Consider the following 20,268-nt stretch of genomic DNA (forward strand, 5'->3'; position numbering starts at 1 on the left):
TGAACAAAGGAAGAGAATCACAGCTGGAAACTGGTGCCTTGGTCACGTTATAACTCTTTCGTTTTTAGGCAGGCCAGTGGGTTTTGTAAGTCACAGGAAGAATTAGTGTTAATGTAACTCGGAGTTAGTATTAATGTTAATCTTAGTTGCATGTAACATGCTCTGGAAAACACCCCAGGTTGGAGAGAATTGAGTGATGTGCACTCTCCACACCCTCAGTGTGCTGTCAGCAGCCTGCTAAGCAGAGGTAAGAGACACTCAGCTGTTTTGGGAGCTGTTTTTTTTGTGAGATTCATAGACTTACCTGCCTCCTCTGGCAAATCCATAAATGTTTTACTTCCAGTTGGATTTTATCATTCCCACCAACACCTTGTTTACCATAAAATATTCAGCAAGCTTCATATAAAAATACTTTATTATGGTTTTCGGAAGGGAACAGACAGAAGGGAAAGGTACGAGCATCCTGTCAATTCACAGTACATTTCAAAGGGTACGTTTTAACCCATATATAAACAAACTGACAGAACATGTCACAAGACTGAAACATCATATACACAAGACAAGTCATCATTTAAATCCTGACTTCAGATGACAATACTGATCTACTTAACAAATATCACTGGAATACAGTTGGATGGCATTTTCTTTTACTCCTAGCAGCAGCCAAAAAGCAGTTTGCTTGCAACAGCGAGGTGTAATTGGCAATCACAACATCATAAGCTTTTGGGTACTACTTTACAGCATTTGGGCTTCTATTCATAAATGTAGTTTTCAGACTTATGATCTTGAGCTTTCCCTGCCCAGTATTGTTAAATATGAGCGTTTGCCACGGCAACTAAATACATGTTTGTGTTACCACATCACTGAGCAGTGCCAACAGAGATGGGCAGTGGAAGTCATCTGCTTTTTGTTCATACTCTGTGCCCAAAGAGGTTACAGAACACACGGGCAGGTGTGATGAAGCATGAGATGGGAAGCAGAGATAAAATGCCCCAAGATTTTATGTTAAAACCAAGGCTAGAGCCCCTGGTCTCCTGAATCTGGTGCTCTGTCTGTGGAATTAGTTGACTGCTTTGAAAAAATTAAGAAATTAAAGAATTGATGCTCATGTTGACTGATTATGTTGATCTCTATCCAAGTGATGTATTTTAAAAGGAAGAATGCAAATGTTCTGAATCTTGCTAAAATTCCCCACTTCTTGGGGAGTGGAAGGGACATCTATTGCACCCCGTGGAACAGGGATCCAGATTATGGCTGCAGCTGCTGTAGCAAAAGGGATAAACAAGATGTTTCCTCTGTGTAATAGCTTAAGAAAAAACACTCCCATTTATGGGAAAAATCAGGTCTGCAAACAGCTAAACTGTAATTTAGTGCAATGGTTTAAAGTCAGATATTAATTTTTTAGCTTTTATTTTTCCGTTTCCATTTTTCTTTATTTTAGCAAGATGCTGGTGCTGCTCAGCCTGACTAGGTGGCAGCAGAGCTCTTTTGTGGCACCTGCAAGTGGCGGACACAGACTTCACGGTCTGTGGTTAATGTCAAAAAAACAAACCCTTTACCCTCCCATGCTGTGGGATTTTGTTGTTGATGAACTAGAATAAATTAACAGTGGTCTTCCTGCTGCCTTCCTCACCTGCCCCAGACCACTGCTCCCAGCTCCCAGGTTCTTCCAAGGAAGGAAGCTGCATTCCTACACCGATGGTGGAGTATCAAACCAAGACCCTTCTCATCCTCACACAGGGCTGGCTTCACTTTCAGCAGTTCTGAAGGGCATCATGAGGTTGAATCTTCAGCTTCTTGGGACAGAGGAGTTTAATAAAAGCCCTTCTGAAGCTGTAGTGGCAGAGAGGGTATAGGACAGGGTTGATGGCCGAGTTGATCCACAGCAGCCAAAAGGAAGTCTCGTACCAGTACTCAGAGATGCAGTGGCCGTGGCAGCCAGCACGGATGATCATCAGGAGAGTGTATGGTGCCCAGCAAATCCCAAAAATGCCCACGATGATTGCCAGGGATTTGGCCACTTTCTTGTCTCTAGAGAGCCTGAAGTGTTGAGTCGTGCTCTGGGACATGACCTTCATCCGTTTCTCTAAGGATGGAGTGGATGCTGAATTTTTACAGCTCTTTTTGTTGCAACACCTGGGTTTCCCAGAGCTCTCCGAGCTTGTTGTCAGCACATCTTTGGCACCCAGGCTAGAAGTGGAGGCTGTTGCTTGAGCTTTACTCTTAGAGAGGTCGAGGGTTTCAGCTGACTCCTTCTGCTCCCACTTAGAGCATTTCAAAGAAAGCTTTGCTTCTGGGCTCGTTTCCATCTCTTCAGTGAAGGACTGGTTGTGCACTTCATGGAAAATATCCAGGCGTATCTTGGTACGCTTCTGTATGTTCAGGTAAATGCTCAGGTTGAAAAACATTACACTGATGAAAGGGGTGAAAAACTCCAGGGTAGAGGCTGTCATGAGAAAATACCAGTTGTAGAAAAACTCAGCGTAGCACTCCCCAGTGGGAATGATACTCCGGCCTGATATGTACTCCCAGCTGATAATGGCAGGTCCATACAGCAGGAATGCCAACACCCACACCATCACCATCTTCAGCACTGCTTGCTTGGTGTTGCCTTGCTGGGCTCTGTAAGCGACCTGCAAGAGGAAAACCTTTTCTTAAGGATGGTCACACACCCCAACTGGTTGAGGCTCCTCACAAATGAGCCGGTAGCGTTCCTGGTAAAGTTGCTAGGCAATACCCCGGCAGTCTAATAAGCTCATATGCCTTAGGCAACAGGAGCAATTGCTAGATAAATCAAACTCTTGCAGGGAAGATTTAGAACGCTCATTTTGCAGCTCTGAAATGTGGTGTCTGCTTAGTGGAAATGTACTGACTCGGCTGGAGCCCAGCAGTCACCCGCACCCACCACTTGCCTGAGCTGTCCCCAGCTACTCCCTGTAACTCCCAGGGAGATGCATGCATCAAACTCCTGGGTAAAGCAGGCATCCAGCTCTGGCTCCCTCTGAGCCTTGTAGATACTCTGTGTTGTATTTGGAGTCAGGGAAGGAGCAAACAGGAATGGATCAGATCTGCCTGTGGTGAACTGCTCGTTGCCTGCTCATGACGGGATGAGCATTTTTATCTCCCCACATACAAAGAGACCTCGGGGCTGTGCCCTGCCAAGGCTGGCACTGCAATCTACTGCCTTGGTAGCCAGGGAGAAGCTGTGAGTCTGACTGCAAACCACTTGTTCATCCTGGTGATGATAAGCCCCTGCAAGTTAGTAATAGGTCTCCTTACCTTGCTGGCTCCCTTGTACACTACTATCCTGTCATCTGGGAAGGGAACACCTGCACAATGGGGTCTGAGGCTTAAGTGATTTAATTATGCCAGGAATACTAATCTGAAACCAGAGCTGAATTATGTATTTGTGGATAATTATTGCTTTCCATCACCAGGCTGAAAGATTCATAATTTCTGGAGGATTCAAAAGCTTTTAATTATTGCAGAAAATCTGGAGAATAAGGCAGGAAGAGAGTTGTTTCCCTCTCAGCTGCCATGACAGGACTCACCGCTCTTGTCACCGAGAGGAATCTGTCATAGCTAATTAGTACGATGTTGAAGACCGAAGAGGTGCAGAGCAGGTAATCAACTACCAGCCAGAGTTTGCAGAGGCTTTTCCCGAAGATCCATCTCCCCGTCAGCACATAGGGCACGTACAGGGGGATGCAGAAGGCACCTGCAACCGGACGGGTACGTTCTCGTTGAGAAGAGGGGTGTCTGCAGCGCGGGTGCCCCCGGGGAGAGCCGCAGGTGCCGCGCTGGGACCGCGGGAGGGTGTCGGGGGGCGGGAGCCGGGCACGGCCGAGGGGACCCGCGGTGCCGGTGGGGCAGAGGGTGCCGGGGTGCCGGGCAGGAGGAGCCCCGGGCGCCGCTGCCCGTCCCGCCGCCAAGTTGCCGGCGGTCCGTGCGGGACGCGGGGCCCGCGGGGGCGGCACTTTACCTACTAGGAAATCCGAGATAGCCAGGTTGAGGAGGAAGAAGTTGTTCTGGGTGCGCAGGCTGGAGTCCGCCACGAAGGCGAGCATCACCAGCGCGTTGCCGGCCACGGTGACGGCGATGAGCAGGGCCATGAGCGCGGCCAGCGCCGCCGTGCCCGCGGCCGCGAAGCGCCCGGCGGCGGCCGAGCCGTTCAGCGCCCCGCCGCTCTCCATGGCCCCGCCGCTCCACCGCCGCGCCGTCGCCGCGGGACTGCTGCCCCTCCCCGCCCCGCCCGCCTCCCGCCCCGCCAGCATCCCCGCATACTCCCCCAGAGCAGCCCCGAATCCCCCGGAGCATCCCTGCATCCCTACAGAGCATGCCTGAGTCCCCCCAAGCATCTCTGAGCATCCTTACGTTCTCCCTTGCCCTCTCAACACGGGAGCACCCCTGTATTACCCCAGAACGGTCCTACATTCCTCCAGAGCATCCCTGAACCCCTACACAGCAAACCCGAGCATCCCCACGTTCTCCCTTCCCCTCTCAATCTGGGAGCATCCTTGCTTTACCCTGGAGCATCCCTGCATCCCTGAAGAGCATCCCTGAATCTCTCCAGAACATCCCCGAATCCTCCAGACCATTCTCTCCCATTCCTCTTTCCCCTCTCAGCCTGGGAGCACCACTGCATTACCTCAGAGTATCCTTGCCCCCACCCACAGAGCATCTCTACATTCCTCCTTCCCCTCTCAACTCAGGAGAATCCTTGAATTCTCCCAGAGCATCCTTGCATTTTGCACAGCAACATTCCTGCATCTTCCCAAAGCATCCCCCGAGACAGAGGCCAGGGGGAGTGCTTATGATTCCTGCCGTGGGGACCGTGCCTTAGTGAGAGAAGTAGAGGTCGGGGCTTCACTTGCCTTTTAATCAGAGGCAGCCAGGAGGGCTCCCTGGGCAGGTGGAGCGTGGAGGGTGATGCTTTTGCCTGTGCCCCTCATGGGTGTCAGGAGGAAGATCAGACTATGTCACTTGGTCTGCAAACCAGGGAGTCCTTGCTCCCAGCCCCAGCTCCAGGGAGGCAGTTAATGGTCCCTCCTCCCTCCACTTGTTCAGCTTTTTGTGGCCAAAGAGAATAACTTTTTTCTGAGTACTTGCTTTGGCTGGTGATACTGCAGGATGAAATTACCTACAACTGTACAACCCCTGCATGTGGTCCATGCTCCAGACCTCAGGAGTGGAAATGTCACGAGTATCATGTCACTGGGCAGGATCAGCTCCACAATCAGCACTTCTGGAGGTCGTCACAGGGATGTGCAGCAACGCTGGAAACCAGAGAACGATACTGGCTGGAGCCCTTGGCCAAGCACTCTTCTTTCTGGAGAAGTCTGGTAAGTCATGTGAGTCTGTGAGGAACAGATAAAAAAGCAAAGCAAGAAAATTGTGCAAACCTAGAAACATGCCCGAAGCTAATGCCCAGGGGTTTTGCCACCTTCTGATTGCTCCAAAAGCTATTTTCACATCAGGAACTGCTATAGCCTCAGTACATTTCTCTTCAAACTCACTACCACGGGCACTGTCTTGATAGCAGTGGCTGATCCTGCTGGGAGGAGGGTGAGAGGGCTCTCGGTCTCCACTGCTGCTGTGTCCCGACAGAGGATGTCACTGTGGGCTCGTGGGAGCCGCGGGTGAGAGAGCTGAGGATGCCGTGGAAACTCCTGGTCAATGGGAGAACGGCTTTGAGGAACTTCATGCGTGGCTTTAGCACTGCTTTGAGGATAATCAGATTTAACAAGGCACCTGGCTGCCTTCCCTGCAGGGTGGTGAGCAGCCTGGCTGGGCAGCCACAGTGGAGAGGACCTGAATTTTATGCCTATTAGCACAGATGTGACAGAGAAACAGCTTTTTGGTAACCCTCATGATGTTTAATGGACCCACGCACTGCTTTCATTGTGCAACTGTTTGTGATCTGGCGTATTTGTAATCTCTAGCCACTCAGTCAAACGTTAGTATTCGTTGAAATGTTTACAAATTCCAAATTACTGTGTGCATGCTGCAGTGTTATCCCTAGGAGCTGTCTGCTGTTTCTTAGCTGCCATTCATTATACAGAGTTTTCACTGTCTGGATAGGAGGCAAAAACCATCCTTTGTGCCTAAGGTGATTTATAAAGTGATACAATGTAAAGTGGGCAAATCACAGTTATTGTTTATCCAGAGTAAATTGCCAGGATTGCTAGATAAATAAGAGGTGACAGAGCTGGTCCTGATGTTTCTCTCTTGCTTCAGCAGACAGGACAAATATATTTCTAATATATTTCAGGAAACGTGCTATCTTGGTAATAAAGGAAATCACCCAGCCTGAAGGGGTGGTTACAACAGGTCACGTACAGAAATGAAGGCAGATGGTATGATAGCTAATGTTTGGACCTGGCTTATTCAGTACATATGCCATGGAGATATTCCATATGAGCCTAAGTACTTATGTATTTCATATAGGGTGTATTCATCACCCTGCAGTCAGGCCATGGAGTCCTCTCCTTGGTTAAGAGGCTGCCACAGACTCAGAGCCTTAATCCTTGTGGAAGTACAGGGGACAAAATTGGATCTTTCCAGAGGGTCAGAGTTGCAGTTCAGCTCCAAGCTCTCCTGAGCCTGGTTTCTGTTTATTCCAAGGTTGTGCCTGAGAAGCAGGGACTGAGGGTGGCAGATCACAGAATGGTTGAGGCTGGAAGGCATTTATTGAGATTTCTTAGGCCAACTCCTCTGCTGAAGCAGGGTCTGATGCAGCAGGTTGCCCAGGATTTGTCTGGTCAGGGTTTGAATATCTCCAGCAAAGAAGACTCCATAACATATCTCCAGACAATCTGTTCCAGACTGCCCTCACAGTCAAAATGTCTTCTTTTGTCTGCTTCCTTTCTGTACTGAAAAGTACATGGGCTTGTCTGACATGAAGCTGCCACAAACCTGGATTCTGTGGGGAAATCATAGGGGAAAAAAGCTTATAGATCAGTAAAAATAGATTCCAGTGCTGTTGGAGGGCTGCTTATTTTGAGTCCTTCCAACCTTCCGTGGAGGAATCTGCACTTTGGTACAGGTTTAGATATGCATCATTGCAATCACACAGGGAAGACAGCTGTGTCCTGAAATCAGGGGTTATGGAAATCAGAAGACACATTAGCATCAGTAACCATTAATGAGGAAACAAGAGGTTTTTTGGCACCTTCTCTTCGTTCTGTGGCTGTCTTTCCATTTCCGTGGAGGCAGTTTCCACACTGAGGAGTTTGCCCTTCCAGGGGCAGTGAGGATCTGCAGGGCTGAAGGCAGCACAAGCTCCAAACCCCCAGACGAAGTGTTGTAACTGCTATGCACAAATCATAGTTTTTCCATTGCTTACTTCTGTCCTAGGGAGCCAGTTTGCCTGTGAAACAAACTTTAAAGAAAGAGATGATTAAAAAACCTCTTTGTGTTCACATCTTTACTGATGAGAGTTGAAAGTGCTTTGGCATTCGTACAAGTATCTGTCACTATGAAACCCGTCCCTTTGTTTTATTTCCTTTTCTTCTGCCTTTCATCATGGGAAATGTTTATTCTGTTGGGAAAATTCCCTTTTTTGAGATCCCCTTGGAAGTTACCAGAACATGTGGGTGAGGGTAAGGGCAGATGGCAGAGAAAAGAGATTCCAGAGCAGCTGAGGGCAAAAGGAGCCCTTGAGCTCCTGCTTTGCCAGACCTCAAAGCTACAGCACGAACCCTCACTATAAATATTTTACATGTAGCATCAGTGGGTAGGACACAGAAAATGCCAGGGGAGCATTTCTCATACTGGAGATGCCTTTCCAGTGAAATTATACTCTTTGATATATTTTTCTCTTTTTAAAACAAACTCAACAGCGACTTGTCTGTCCAAACTTTGGGAGCTATTAGGACTGACAACCAGCACGGCAATCCAAACCTGGATGGGACATGATGAAATCAGTTGCTGGATGTGCTTCATCCACTGCTCAGCCAGATGTTAAAACAGCTTCAGCTGGTGGCAGAATGTCTCCTCCTTACCATACTGCAAGGGACGTAATTGAGCAAGTCTGATGTCAGATAAAAACAATGATGACTGGATCTCCTTAAAAATGCTGAGAAATACCCTGTGAACCAGCTTTCACAAAGGTAGGGAAAGCACTAACATCTCCACTCTCAAATCAGCACGTGCTGAGAGCTGCCCTGAGCAGCACCAGTGGCTGCAAAGCCACCACGTCCCTGAGAAGGACCACAAAAACTGGAGGGGAATTGTCCCCATCTGGGCACAGTGTGTGTCCATCTGTGTTCAGAACAAGTCCTGTGCCTTTTCACTCCTTTCCTGCCTTTCTTCTTTCCTCTCCTTCCTTTCTTCTTTCTCTCTCTTTCCAGCTGTAACCCTCAAATCCAAACTCCCCAGGTGTCCAAAAATGTATCCTGTACTGCAGGGAGACTGTTCATAGTCAGACCTGTCCCAGGTTGCTGTGACTGTTTTTGGATTCTTGAGAACTAACTCCTTAAAGTTACAAATCACCTTGTCACCTGAGAAAGTCACATTTCTATCCTTGTGCAAACCAAAGCAGTTTTGTGAGCAGGAAAATGCTGAGTTTAGTGACTCTGGGGGAGGAAAACACCTCAGAGCAGGATGAGTAATGCCATTAGTAATGAAGTAACTGTCTGATCAAACACCCGATTCTTGTTAAGGCCAACTCAATATTGTATTTTGAAATGAAAATTTCAGAGTACAAAGGGAATAAAACCAAAAGTCATCCTACATCTGTCAGCTTGGACTGAGTTGGTGGCTGCTGTTAAGACCAATGCATGTTTTCAGAGAGAGACAGCAGGGTCTGAATATCAAGACATGATATCCATGTGCAGCTGCTACCAACGATGCTGGAAGCATTTTACCACATGGAGAAGTGAATGTTAAAGCTCTGTTGAAAAAGTATCCATTAAAATTGGTATTCCATCAGGGGATGGCTTAAGAGGCAAGGCTGGACTTTGTTCCTAATACCCTTAATGGCAGCAAGTGGTGTAGGTTATGAGTGACAAGAGGACATCTGGGGAGGGCTAAAAAATTTCTAATTGAAGCCAATGCAGTTCCCAGGCAGATGGAAAATAGGGCAGCTGTAGAGAAATGAGCTGTGGCACAGTGTGCTCCTTAGCATTCCATCAAACTTTATAAAACTTCACAACACTAGGCAATTAGAGGGGTAGAGTTTAAGCCCACTTGTGGAGTCCATGGATTTCTTCAGAGCTACCACCAGGTTCTCGTGTGAGGAGACCTACAAATGTCAGCTCCCTTGCTTCCTGCAGGGCCTTGGAGGCAGGGAACTCATTGGTAACCTTATGTAATATTTAACAGACTTCCTTGGCTAATTAAGTATATTACTTTATATAGTAACTAACATATCTCTAATATGTATCAAAATTTAATTCAGTTTAATTCATTATCTCTGCTCAACATGGGCCAGTTCTCTTCCCTCTTATAAAGATGCAAATACATTAATTCAGTGATTGCATCAGGAAAGGTGACAGAGCCCTTATTTTGCCAGATTACTTCCAAACAGAAATATAGAAAACTTTAGTCTTGTCTCTGCCCAACTGAATTGAACCAAGAGAGTTCCTTCAGAGTCATGCCAAGGCAGCTGAGAGCAGAAGCTGACACCAAACACTCCCATCAGGTGTCTTACAAGCTGGAGGGTTCTTCAGGCACAGTATTTGAAGGGCTTTTCTGTAAGTCAAAGCTTGTACTTCCTGTCTGATACTTCTTCTCCAAGCACATGTGGTTGTGTAAGCAACACAGAATAGAAGGAAACATATTTTTCTGGAGAGCGGAAAGCAAACAAGATTTCTGTGCCTGAGATTGGGAAAATCAGCAGTGTAGCTAGTTTTAGCTTGTTTATTTGACCATTTGGCTTCTGTGAAGGCCCTGATAATGAAGCCTGGTGTCTCCAGGCTGCTGGACAGTGCTGACAGAGAGGGGAGGACAGGACAACGCTGCTGTGCTGCCAGGGAGGACAGGGAGGAGTTTACAAGCTGGGGAGGTACAAGCAGAGATTCAGGCAGCACTGGCTTGGCTGGACCAAAACTGCCTGTCCAAAGAGTGTCTGTATGGTCACGGGCTGTGACTGGCACCTTTATCAGGCAAACACCCTGGGCTGACCCACAGAACCTTCCCGAGGCATTCTGCAGGTGAAGATCAGGCAAAAGTTCATGGAGATGCTGCTATTGACATTGTTAGCAGGAATTTCAAGTGTCTGTGTCTCTAAAAGCCTCCTCAAGGGCACCCTGTGAAAGGCTATAATGTCCAACAGCTTCAGCATTAGCAAGCTCATTTTCTCCGGAGGAAGGTGCCCTTCCTGAGGAAAGGGGATGACATCCCTCTGTCCTTCCAGCTCCCATCAGCTCTGCTGAGTCCCCTGTCCCATGCCCTAGGAGCCACTGACCCTTCTCCATTTTTGAACAGGCTGGATTCTGCTCAGCTCCCCAGTTATGAGTTTGTTACCAGAGGGAAGTTGATCCCCCCGCCCTCCCATTGCCTTCCAAAGCCTGACCCGCAGTCTCCAGATCAGTCTAATTTAGAAAGACCTTCATCTGTACAAGGATTTTCCCTGACTCCTGGCTTTTCTCATAAAAAATCCTGTCTCAACCCTATCTCTGGCTGCCTGTGACAACGCCAGGCCTGCCCTTAGATCTGTCTAACAAAGGCAGATGGAAAATGTATTTCCTATTGAACCTCGGTGTGCCTAATGTATTCTCTTCTATTAGCGACTGCTCTGGGTCCTGATCTCTGATACGCCTTCTTTTCAGGCTTCCTTTTGATGTTTGTTACAAGGCAGCAGAGACTAATAGAGACTGTGTCAGGCATCTGACTACAAAAGCATGGGGAAGAGGAATTAAAAGGGACATGGTGACAGGAGGAAGACAAAGCATTTAGGAAGCATCAGCTCACCACAGGTAAAGCCGCAGCGATGCTCAGGATGTTTTTGCCTGTGCTGTTATCTACTGTCTTCCTCTTCCAAGCCAAAATCTTTTTTCCTGGAGCTGGTTTGGCCTCTAGACAAGCCAGTTGTTTGGAATGAGATTTGTACAGACAAAGATAGTATGGGACAAAGGGACCAGAGCCCTCCTGGATCTGGAGGGGAGGTAAAACTTCCAGCAGGTCTCTCTGTTGGGCTGGCTTGCAGCAAGCAGAGTTTTAGAAACAAAATCCATCTCATCAGCCAAGCTGGTGTTTGCTGAGGTTTCTGGCCCATTCCTCTGTGGCTGTAAGTAACAGGATTCTCATTTTCCTGACTGCAATTGTAAGATTCCTCTTCTTGTGAAACCACTCAGCTAAGCTGTCTCAGGGGACCCCAAACGCTGCAGAGCTGCCACGATGTAACAGCTGCTGTGATCTGAGGAGGGTTAAGAACATCCTGGAACAAATAATGGGAAAAAGAAAAACTGGAAGTCCTTCTCTCTGCAGTAAGTAATCACATTCTGCTGGGGCTGACCTCTACCTAACCAGAGTGCAGCCGTGTTGGAGGTAGGAGAAGTTGAGGACAAGGAACATTAGACACCTCTGGGGTAAGTTAAGGGTCTGAATCACACAGGAGCTGTAGGAAAACAAGATGTGCAGGAGCTGGGTCTTCCTTCTGGAGGGTGTTTAGTGTCATCCTCTTGGTTGTTCTCTGCCCCAGCATGGCAGGATCACTGGTCGGATCTGGCATCTACAGGGGACGATGGTCAATCAGTGATTTTCCTGCATGGTGTAGTGCCAGAGCAAGAATAGGAGCAAGAATTTGGGGGGGTGTAGGAGACAGGTCTCCTTTTAGACTGCAGGACAAACTATACCTACTTATCCCAAAACCAGTGGCCACAGAAACTTCTCTTTCCCTGTTGCTTCCCGTATTTCTCCTCCATGCAGAGGCTGAGAAACATCTCCTGCTAGCAGGGCAGGGGAAGTGAAAAATAATTCCCCACCTGTCTCTTTTGTTCTTTCCTTTCTTTCCTGGGGCCTATAAGACACTGTGAAGTCTGAAAATGAATGTCAAGCACACAAAAAGCTCTGTCATACAGTTTTTGCAGGTAGTATTATCTGATGAAGGCTGGGTTGGTGCTGGGCGGGTGGAGGATTCCTCAGTAATTTGCTTGGAAAAAAGAGAAGAGCAGCAAAATTAGAAATGCTATTCAGACCTGAACGTGGGGTGAGGATGCCAAGTTTTCCTGGGGCTCAGGAAAACAGCTCACTTGGGGCTAGGGGGTATTATCTGATCTCTAAACAGAGGGGGTCTTCTTACTTCCCAACCAGAGATGCTAAAGAAGACAAAATACAATGGGCATTCCCATGGGCAGAGAAGTGCTGCCTGGAGCTACCGCTGGGACTGGCCAGAGGAGCACACCCAGGGTAACTGGAAATAGAGGAGGGGACCAAACTGGGACTGGGTGCCTTTAGCATCTCCCTGGCAGCTAAAAGTTTTGGCAGTGAGGAGCTGGGACATTCGCCCTCCTCACCACTCACAGGGGCCCAGATCCCACCACCCTGCCACACCCTTCCAGTTAGGACCACGGTGCAATTTCTCTTAACTTCCCCTTGTCTTGCTCTGCTTTAACACTGTGAGGTGGTTTGTTGGAAAGGCACTGCCTGTCACTTCAGATGCTATTCCCTTTTCTCCTTGCTTTCTGCTGTCCGTCACTTTTGTCTGAGAGCGTGCCATGGTTCGGTAAAAAAGGGAGGGATGAATTGCCCAAATAATTTTGCAAACCACTGTGTGTAGAGGCACAGAACATCTTTCTGAAACAGTTAATAATTCCAGCTGTTAATAATGCATCATGCGCAGCTGATGCTTTTCCCAACACCCACAGCCAGGCTTTGCAGATCCCACTTACTTGCAGGCAGGTTGGGAAGGAGAGGGAATTGATTCTGAATAACATTTCATGTGACACTTGGCATTTAAGAATATTATGGCATTGCTTTAAAGCACTTCACCAATTTCTAAGCAATCTTTCCTGGGATTGTATGCATAAAAATGTGCTTATTTGTTTCCACAAAATAATGACTTTATTCATGTGATCTCCTCAGCCTGTCACAGCCCTTTTTTGAGCATCAGCACACACAACAGACTTCCACAAATTAATTGTGCAAAGTGCTCAGTGTTTTGAGAAACAGTTCCTAAATAGATACTTGGTATTGAGCAAGAAAGGTAAGTGATTGTGAAAGAGCATGAGTTGCTATTTGCGGTATCTGGATTTCAAAAAGTTTTAGCAAGTTACAGTCCCTCTTGAAAACAAGCAGGGAATATTCCATAATATTTCTTTAATTCAATTATCATGATTAAGTTTGTTTTTTCTAATGATACTAATTTCAGCAGCTCAGACCAGCTGAAGATGACCTCTTGCTCACTGCCCTGGCTGGTAATCCTGCAGAAGCACGTCATGAAGGGATGATCAGGAGCTTCAGGGATTTGCTTCAAAGAGCTTTTCTATTACTCTGTTCATCGTCTTCACAGTTCTGGTCACTGTGTCAGGCTCACGGCAAGGTATGGAACAGTGGAAAAAACAGTGCAAGGACAAGGAGGAGAGAGGATTGTGTCTATAATTGCTCGCCTCTAATTATCTGTCATTGTGCATTCTGTTCCTGCTTCTCATTAGCATAGAACGGGGAAAGTGTTTAATTGCAGCAGGGCTCTGTCTTATGGCATTATCTGAGAGCAGAGCAGATCAAATCAGCCTGCCTTGTGGGGACGAGGGAGCAATTAGCTTCTCCAGGGCAGGAGGGTACAGCTGAGGGAGATCAAGAGGCAGAATACAGATCGCGGGGTGCTGTGCACCAGCCTACAGTCACACAAGTGCCGCCTGGAGTGGGCTGTTCTCTCCTCTTCTTCCCGCTGATCACTTGGTGGTGGCAGAGTCCCACATCCCAGCCAATATCCCAACGCGTTTTGCATCGGGAGGCTGGTTTTCCACAGCACCTCTTCAGCTGTCACACTGCAGGGCACGGCTGGCTGTGGGGACAGGGAACTGCAGTGCGGTGGCTGCTTGGAGCCTGAATTTGGGATGGGCACACACTCGGCTGTGCCTCGTCCCTGTGTCCTGTGCACAGTCATTGCACAGGGGCATTGGAACTCAATCCTGGGGTTGCACAAGGGCAGCAGCTGCGTGGGGGGAGAGGAACAGACTCTGCTCCCGGGAGGCTGCGGGAGGAGAACTGAGACTGAACAATGCACCAAAATCAAGTTGTGACTTGCAAGAAAGAGGCTCCATAACACTGAAATGTACTTGGCCACAGACTGATTTTATTGATGCATGCGGGGAATGACAAGAATTTGAGCTGCTGAACGTGGAGCAGCCAGAAGTGGAGGCAAAACTATCCACACCTGAGCCACAGTCCGGCTTCCAGCGCAGTGAGAGGTGCTAAAGCTGCCCCTTCCTCAGGGTGCAGGTGAGTGTGATGTTGAGCCTGCTGAGCTGGCTCCATGCTGTGGGCACTCACCCTGGTACCAGGGGGCTTTAGAGAGGGCTCTGGCATCACTTTTGTGCCATGATGTGAGGAGCTGGGTTTCAAACCAACACTCTCTGCTCCCGGCTGCCCCCTTCCTTGCAGGCAAAGGAGTTTTTCCATGGCCTGGCCGGATCTGACCAGCGAGGATGATAATATCAACACTATTACTCTGGCATATTAGCCTGAACATCCAAGTCACCACACAGCTCTGCAAACACCTGATCTCCTGCATCCATTCCCACAGCCCTGAAATGCTGCCACGATTGTTAGACCTAACAGCAGACTTAATTAAAGGGTGGCAACCTGCCAGCATGCAAGAGGCAGAGCTGAGCTGGCTGTGGGGCTCTCAAAGAGGTTTTTTTAAAAAAAACAACCATGGGAAATAACAGGGCAAGCTCTGCCACACTGCTGTCACTGTGGGTCAAGCATCCGCTTTGCCTAAGGTTCGTCCCCTGGAGAGAAGTCCTTGTGCAGAGTCTTGGTAAGTCCCTGATCCTGTGGCTGAGGTAGGAGAAGTTGAGGACAAGGAATATTAGACACCTCTGGTGTAAATTCTCACAGGGACTCTTCCCAGTGGGGTGCACAGTGAGGTGTTGAGTCCCAGCTCCATCCTGCTCTGCTGGTGATGAAAAAGTGGGGTCCTCCCATTTCTGTGGGCTTAAGTGGAGCTCAGGAGAGCTCTGGGCTCCTCCTCTGTGTTGTTCTCAGTGTGACAAGGGATTGCAGGCTGGGGGCCATGGCCTTGTACCCCAGATGTGTGTTGGCAGAGAGATGAACATACAGACCTGCTTCCCTGCCCATCCCACCTGCCTCAGCCCCAAGGTAGTCTTGCTAATTCTTTACCTTCTCAAGCCTCAGGTTTATTCACTTCTGTGACAAAATGAGATGAAGCAACATATTTCCATGGTTATCTGAGATCTAAACATCTCCCCAGAGACCCCAGCAGGAGGGAAGGATGGTGACCACCTGACCTGGGACCCAGCCCTGCTATGGAGTTGTCATGGCATCTGCCCCTCCAGGCCCTTCCCGAGGCCACGTGCCATCTGATAGTCTGAGTGCAATCTTGATGCTGGAGGATCTCCAGAGATGGATGCTCACTGCCCCTCCTTGGAGGACAAAAGCATTTTTGCATCTGGAACCCAGTGCCAGCAAGCACACAAAAGCAGGATAAGGATGAACCAGCTCTGAGAGGAGAAAGGTAAAGTCCTCGGGTACCACCCTGCAGCAGGCAGATCCCTGTGGCATCTGTGCTTCTCAGCTCCAGGCAGATAACAGACAATACTCTGATTATTGGAACGAATTTAAGCACTGTGCAACAACTTGTGTGAATGCCTGGTTAAAGAATAGCTATTCCAACAGAAAAAAAAGAAAAAGAGAAAAAGAAAAAAAAAAGACAACCAGAGAAAAAGAAATCAGCCTTTGGTTTCTGAGTCATCGCTTTGCTTCACACTCAGGATTTGGTCCACTGTGTGTCTAGCATAATTATTAAGCAAGTTCTGATGGAAGAATTTTATTTACTCAGCCTCAAAAAGGAAGAAAAGAACCCTTAATAGTTGATTAGATCAAAAAAACCCATAATTTATTTTTCAATAAGTGCTTTATATGTAAGATCAATGGCTTGATGTTGATTGATAGGACCTGTTTGCAAAGACCTTAGATCTAATTGTACTGAGGCAATCACACAGACTTTTCCTTTGACTAGTACTAGACACCATCCCTCTTGTGCAGATGAGGAGAGGTACCAGAAAATAGCAATACTTTGCACTGGAGAGTTGCTCAGCAACTGCCCCATATTATTTTTGAGTTATCCTTGAGCACAGCCTCTTTTCTCTTTGATCTTCACGTAATTTTTGTTGCTGCTTCTTCTCAAAAAAGACAACGTTTTAAAAGAATTGCATCTCCATCTGCCACAATCTTTTTCTGTTTTTATTTTTTTTTTCCCCCAAGCACAAGCAAAGCCTGATGACATCGGGGAAGGCAGTGCATTGCTTTGCAGAGGGGAGGAAATTAAGGTCCATCTACTCTGCTAGAGCCTTTCACAGCTTTAGCATCTTTTTCTGTGCGTGGTCCATAGAGGTATTAAGAAGTAAAATAGCTGTGCTTAACTCTTGCCACCAAACAGCCACACAGCTGGGTTTGGGCAGGCAGGATGGTATTAGTGCTCCCATTTTGGCAGCATTTGATTAAGAAATGGCAGTGGGGTGATTTGTCAAGAGAAGAGAGTGCCAGGGCTGGGATTTCTCACCCTGCTGTAATCCCAGACAGAGCTTGGCATGGAAAACATTGGTACACAGTCCTGATTTGGAAAGAGCATCACATCTCGCCAGGCAGTTATTATGAGCCCTGCTGACAAACAGCTCTGTGTGATGCAAAAAGTCATCCAACCCTAAGCTGCTCATCCTGGACCAGTGCTGCCCCTGTGCTCTGGATGACACAGATCCCTCGTGGGGCCCAGCAGAAAGGAGCTTCTGATTATTGGGGTGTATCTGATCCTCCTCTCTTTCTCATTTATTTTCTGCTATTGCCACACACGGTGGGAAACAAGAGTTTTGTACTGTGTTTTGGTCTCTCCTGGGTACCACACACAGAAGAAGAGCACCAAATAAAACACCAAGTCCCTGCAATATTAAAAAAAAACCCTCAAAAAACATTAGAGAAGAAAATAGCCAATGAATTTAAACAGTATTTGCAACTATGAGTCAGGAGCATCTTCCCTGAAATCTGTCCACAGCAGCGCTGTAAAACCTCTGCCAAATACACCGGATTAAAGCTGGAATGATCCCAGCACAGGAGGGCACACACCACTCCTGAACCAGGTTACAGTCCAGATGGAGAATGTTCCTAAGGGGAAAAATGAATTTAATCATTTCTCTGCCCATTAGGCAACACCTTACCCAGGTAGAGCCACTTGTGTGCACAGGGGGTCCTTCTTGCATCCCTTCCCCAGAAAGCAGCTGATTTGTTTTGCTGGTATTTGACCAGGAGCCACCCAAAACTCAGAAAAACAGAACCCCGAAACTTTTAATGCAAATTAACACCCATAGCAGCAGAAGGAAGGAAATTTCTACATCTAGTAAAAAAATCTCAGCTTGAAAGGTCTAAAAATAGACCTTTCTTGCCTCGGGAATTCTAGCCTTGCCTTGTAAGTCGTGGTGCTGCAGATTATTGCATTCATAATTTAAACGTTGGATGGGTATAAAATTACTGGCGTGGGAGTTATTCAGTTTCTGCTAAGTACATTTACATTAAATAGCGGCTGCACGTACAAAAGACAGGAAAAAGCCCTTCCACTTCTGTGTGCCCGAAGCAGTGAGAGCATGTGCAGCCTCACAAGGCTGCTGTTGTGAACAGACAATGTCTTTTTCCTACTAAAAACCTGATAAAGTTCACCATGGCTCAAAGGGCACTTGTGTCTCCTCCCTTGGCATAGAGACACTCTGGACTCATCCCTCTCTGGGCTGAAAGAACCCCCAGAGCTGATCTGAGCACGGCCAGGGCTGGCTTTTTGTCTAGTTTCCAAACACTTCATCTTGTCACCTCGGTGCCTGTGAATCTGGAAGGACAAATTTCACAGTGTCCCTCTCCTGGGTAATCTATTCCCCTCTACAACTGGATAGAGGATTGAGCTTGCTGGACATCATCAGGTGGACCTCAAGTGAGGTTGTGACCACCCCTTGCTCACACTTGTGGGATGAAAACTGTTCCCCAGCCCCTGTCATCACTTTCCTGGCTTTCCAGTCACCTCTGAGTGTTTGGTTTTCCCTGTGTGCACACAGACACGTGCAGGAGACCCTCCTCTGGAGCTGCCTGGAGAAGCAGTGCTGGGATATCCATGGGGCCACAGTCTGGGGCCATGCACCCCAGTTCCTGAGTTTGTTGAATAGATGGGAAGAGGAATAATCCAGGAAAGCAATCCACCTTGCTGCAGGCCCTACGTGAGTGAAGGGATTTGACAAGGCAGAGATGATGGTAAGTCACAACAAACCTCACTCCAGACTTCAATTTGGAGGCAGAAATTGGGATTCCCTCTGAGGTTCATCCTTCCTCCTGCCTGAAATCCACCCAGATCTCTGCTCTGTGCTTCCAGAGGGGATGTTCTGTGTCTACAGCAACTGAGAGTTGGGGTTGTTCAGCCTGGAGAAGAGAAGACTCCAGGGAGACCCTATAGCAGCCTTCCAGGACCTACAAGAAAGATTGGAACAGACTTTTAATAGGGCCTGTAGTGACAGAACAAGGGGTGATGCTTTAAACTAAAAGAGGGTTGACTCAGTACAGATATAAGGAAAAAAGATTTTAACAATGAGGGTGGTAAAATACTGGAACAAATTTTCCAGAAAGGTGATGGATGTCCCATCTCTGGAAGGGTTCAAGGTCAAGTTGGACAGGGCTCTGAGCAACCTGGTCTAGTTGAAGGTGTTCCTACTCATTGAAGGGGGATAGAACCAGAACTTCTGACCCAAACTATCCTATGTTTTTATGACTAATTTGAAGAAATTGGAGGCTCATTGGTCCCCTCCTCACCCCACTCCTTTTTGCCCCAGTCTTCACTCCTTCTGCTTCCATGCTTCAAAGAGCAAAACCTCTGCCAAATTACAAGTGGCTGCATCTGGAGAGGCATTGCTGGGACCAGTTTGAGTTGCACCATCAGCAGACCCCAGGTCTGCACCTGAGGGGCTGCAGCAGCTCTGGTAAGAAGCCCTGGCCATCCCCCACCAGCACATCAGGACTTCTGGGGCACTTGCTTGCCAGAGAGTCTGGGGGTTTCGGTGTTTGTTTTTTTTTTTTTTTGTGATGCTGTTTTAATTCACAGAGTGAGAGCCTACCAATGAATCACATCTTGGTCAATTGGAAGTTTCCTGTGAGTTGTGCCTTCTTGGACATGATTCTCACCAGTGTAAATGCCAAAACTGAGCTCTGTCAGTCAGGGAGAAACTCTTCCTATGTGTAAATGAGGAGAGAGGACCTTCAAAATCCACTTCTGAGCTACAGGGCTTGAAAAATACGAAGTGTGCTTTGCATCCAGAGCGGCTGAGCACAGGTAAAGGAGCTCCCCCTCCTCCCTTCTAGCCCAGTTCCCATCCCTGGTGATGGGAAAATCAATGGAAATGTGAAAGGGACCCTGGGCAGCAAGGCAGGCAGAGCTCTGCTGGAAACCCTTAGCAGAGAGCCAGCTGGCAGGGCTCCTTCCTGCTGCCTGCCCGCGGCTGTGGGGCCAGATGGATGGCCAGGAACGTGGGTGTTCGGGCTCGGAGCTTGGGAAATGCTGACATGGCCAGCCCAGCCAGGCAGACACCCAGGGGTGAGTTCTGTCTTGCCAAAGCTCAGTGGCTGGATTTCCACCCATGGTCTGGAGCAGGGTTGTGCTTTGGGTTCAGGACATCACTTATTTTGTGTGGAAATGGGGACAGGGAGGGATTTTTGCCATCAGGGTGAGGGGACTGTTGCCAGCTGCAATTCCAACCTATCTGCTTTCATCATTAGAGATGTCTAATTTGGCATTTAGCTTATTTAGGGTAAAAAAACACTGTTTTTTCACGGTGCCCAGACTGAGTCCACCTTACTTTTCTCATATCAAATATACACACAGAAACCAAAATGATTCATGGTACTTTAATACAGAGTAACACAAGCCCCTTCCTCCACAACAGGGTCCTTTCTTCCCTTCTGACAGCCATTCTTCCACCTCATCACTTGTTTTCTCCTATTTTCTGAAAGAGCTCCCTTGGACAAAAATAATGCTGGACATGTAAGACATCATTGTGAATATCAATGAAGGTTTTTTCTTTTTCTTCTGCTCCCAGTTCCTCCTCTGGGCTAAAAGTA

At 47.8% G+C, this 20,268-nt stretch overlaps 1 protein-coding gene and 1 long non-coding RNA gene across 2 annotated transcripts; one reads left to right on the forward strand and one right to left on the reverse strand.

The window, feature by feature from the left end:
* Positions 1-427: 427 nt before the first annotated feature.
* HRH3 (histamine receptor H3) lies at positions 428-4,286 on the reverse strand. Its single transcript, XM_051802657.1, has 3 exons — positions 3,983-4,286; positions 3,552-3,718; positions 428-2,633 (listed from the first exon to the last, which is right to left on the reverse strand). The coding sequence occupies exons 1-3, from the start codon at positions 4,272-4,274 to the stop codon at positions 1,755-1,757; spliced, it is 1,338 nt and encodes a 445-aa protein (XP_051658617.1). The 5' UTR covers positions 4,275-4,286; the 3' UTR covers positions 428-1,754.
* Positions 4,287-11,491: 7,205 nt separating this feature from the next.
* LOC127477852 (uncharacterized) lies at positions 11,492-15,457 on the forward strand. The gene is made up of 3 exons (XR_007907053.1): positions 11,492-11,531; positions 13,316-13,483; positions 15,380-15,457. It is a non-coding gene; the product is annotated as an uncharacterized LOC127477852 (long non-coding RNA).
* Positions 15,458-20,268: the final 4,811 nt, after the last annotated feature.

This window comes from Manacus candei, unplaced genomic scaffold (genome assembly GCF_025592945.1).
Source record: "Manacus candei isolate 608988 ecotype Guabito, Panama unplaced genomic scaffold, ASM2559294v1 h1tg000057l, whole genome shotgun sequence".
Classification (NCBI taxonomy): domain Eukaryota; kingdom Metazoa; phylum Chordata; class Aves; order Passeriformes; family Pipridae; genus Manacus; species Manacus candei.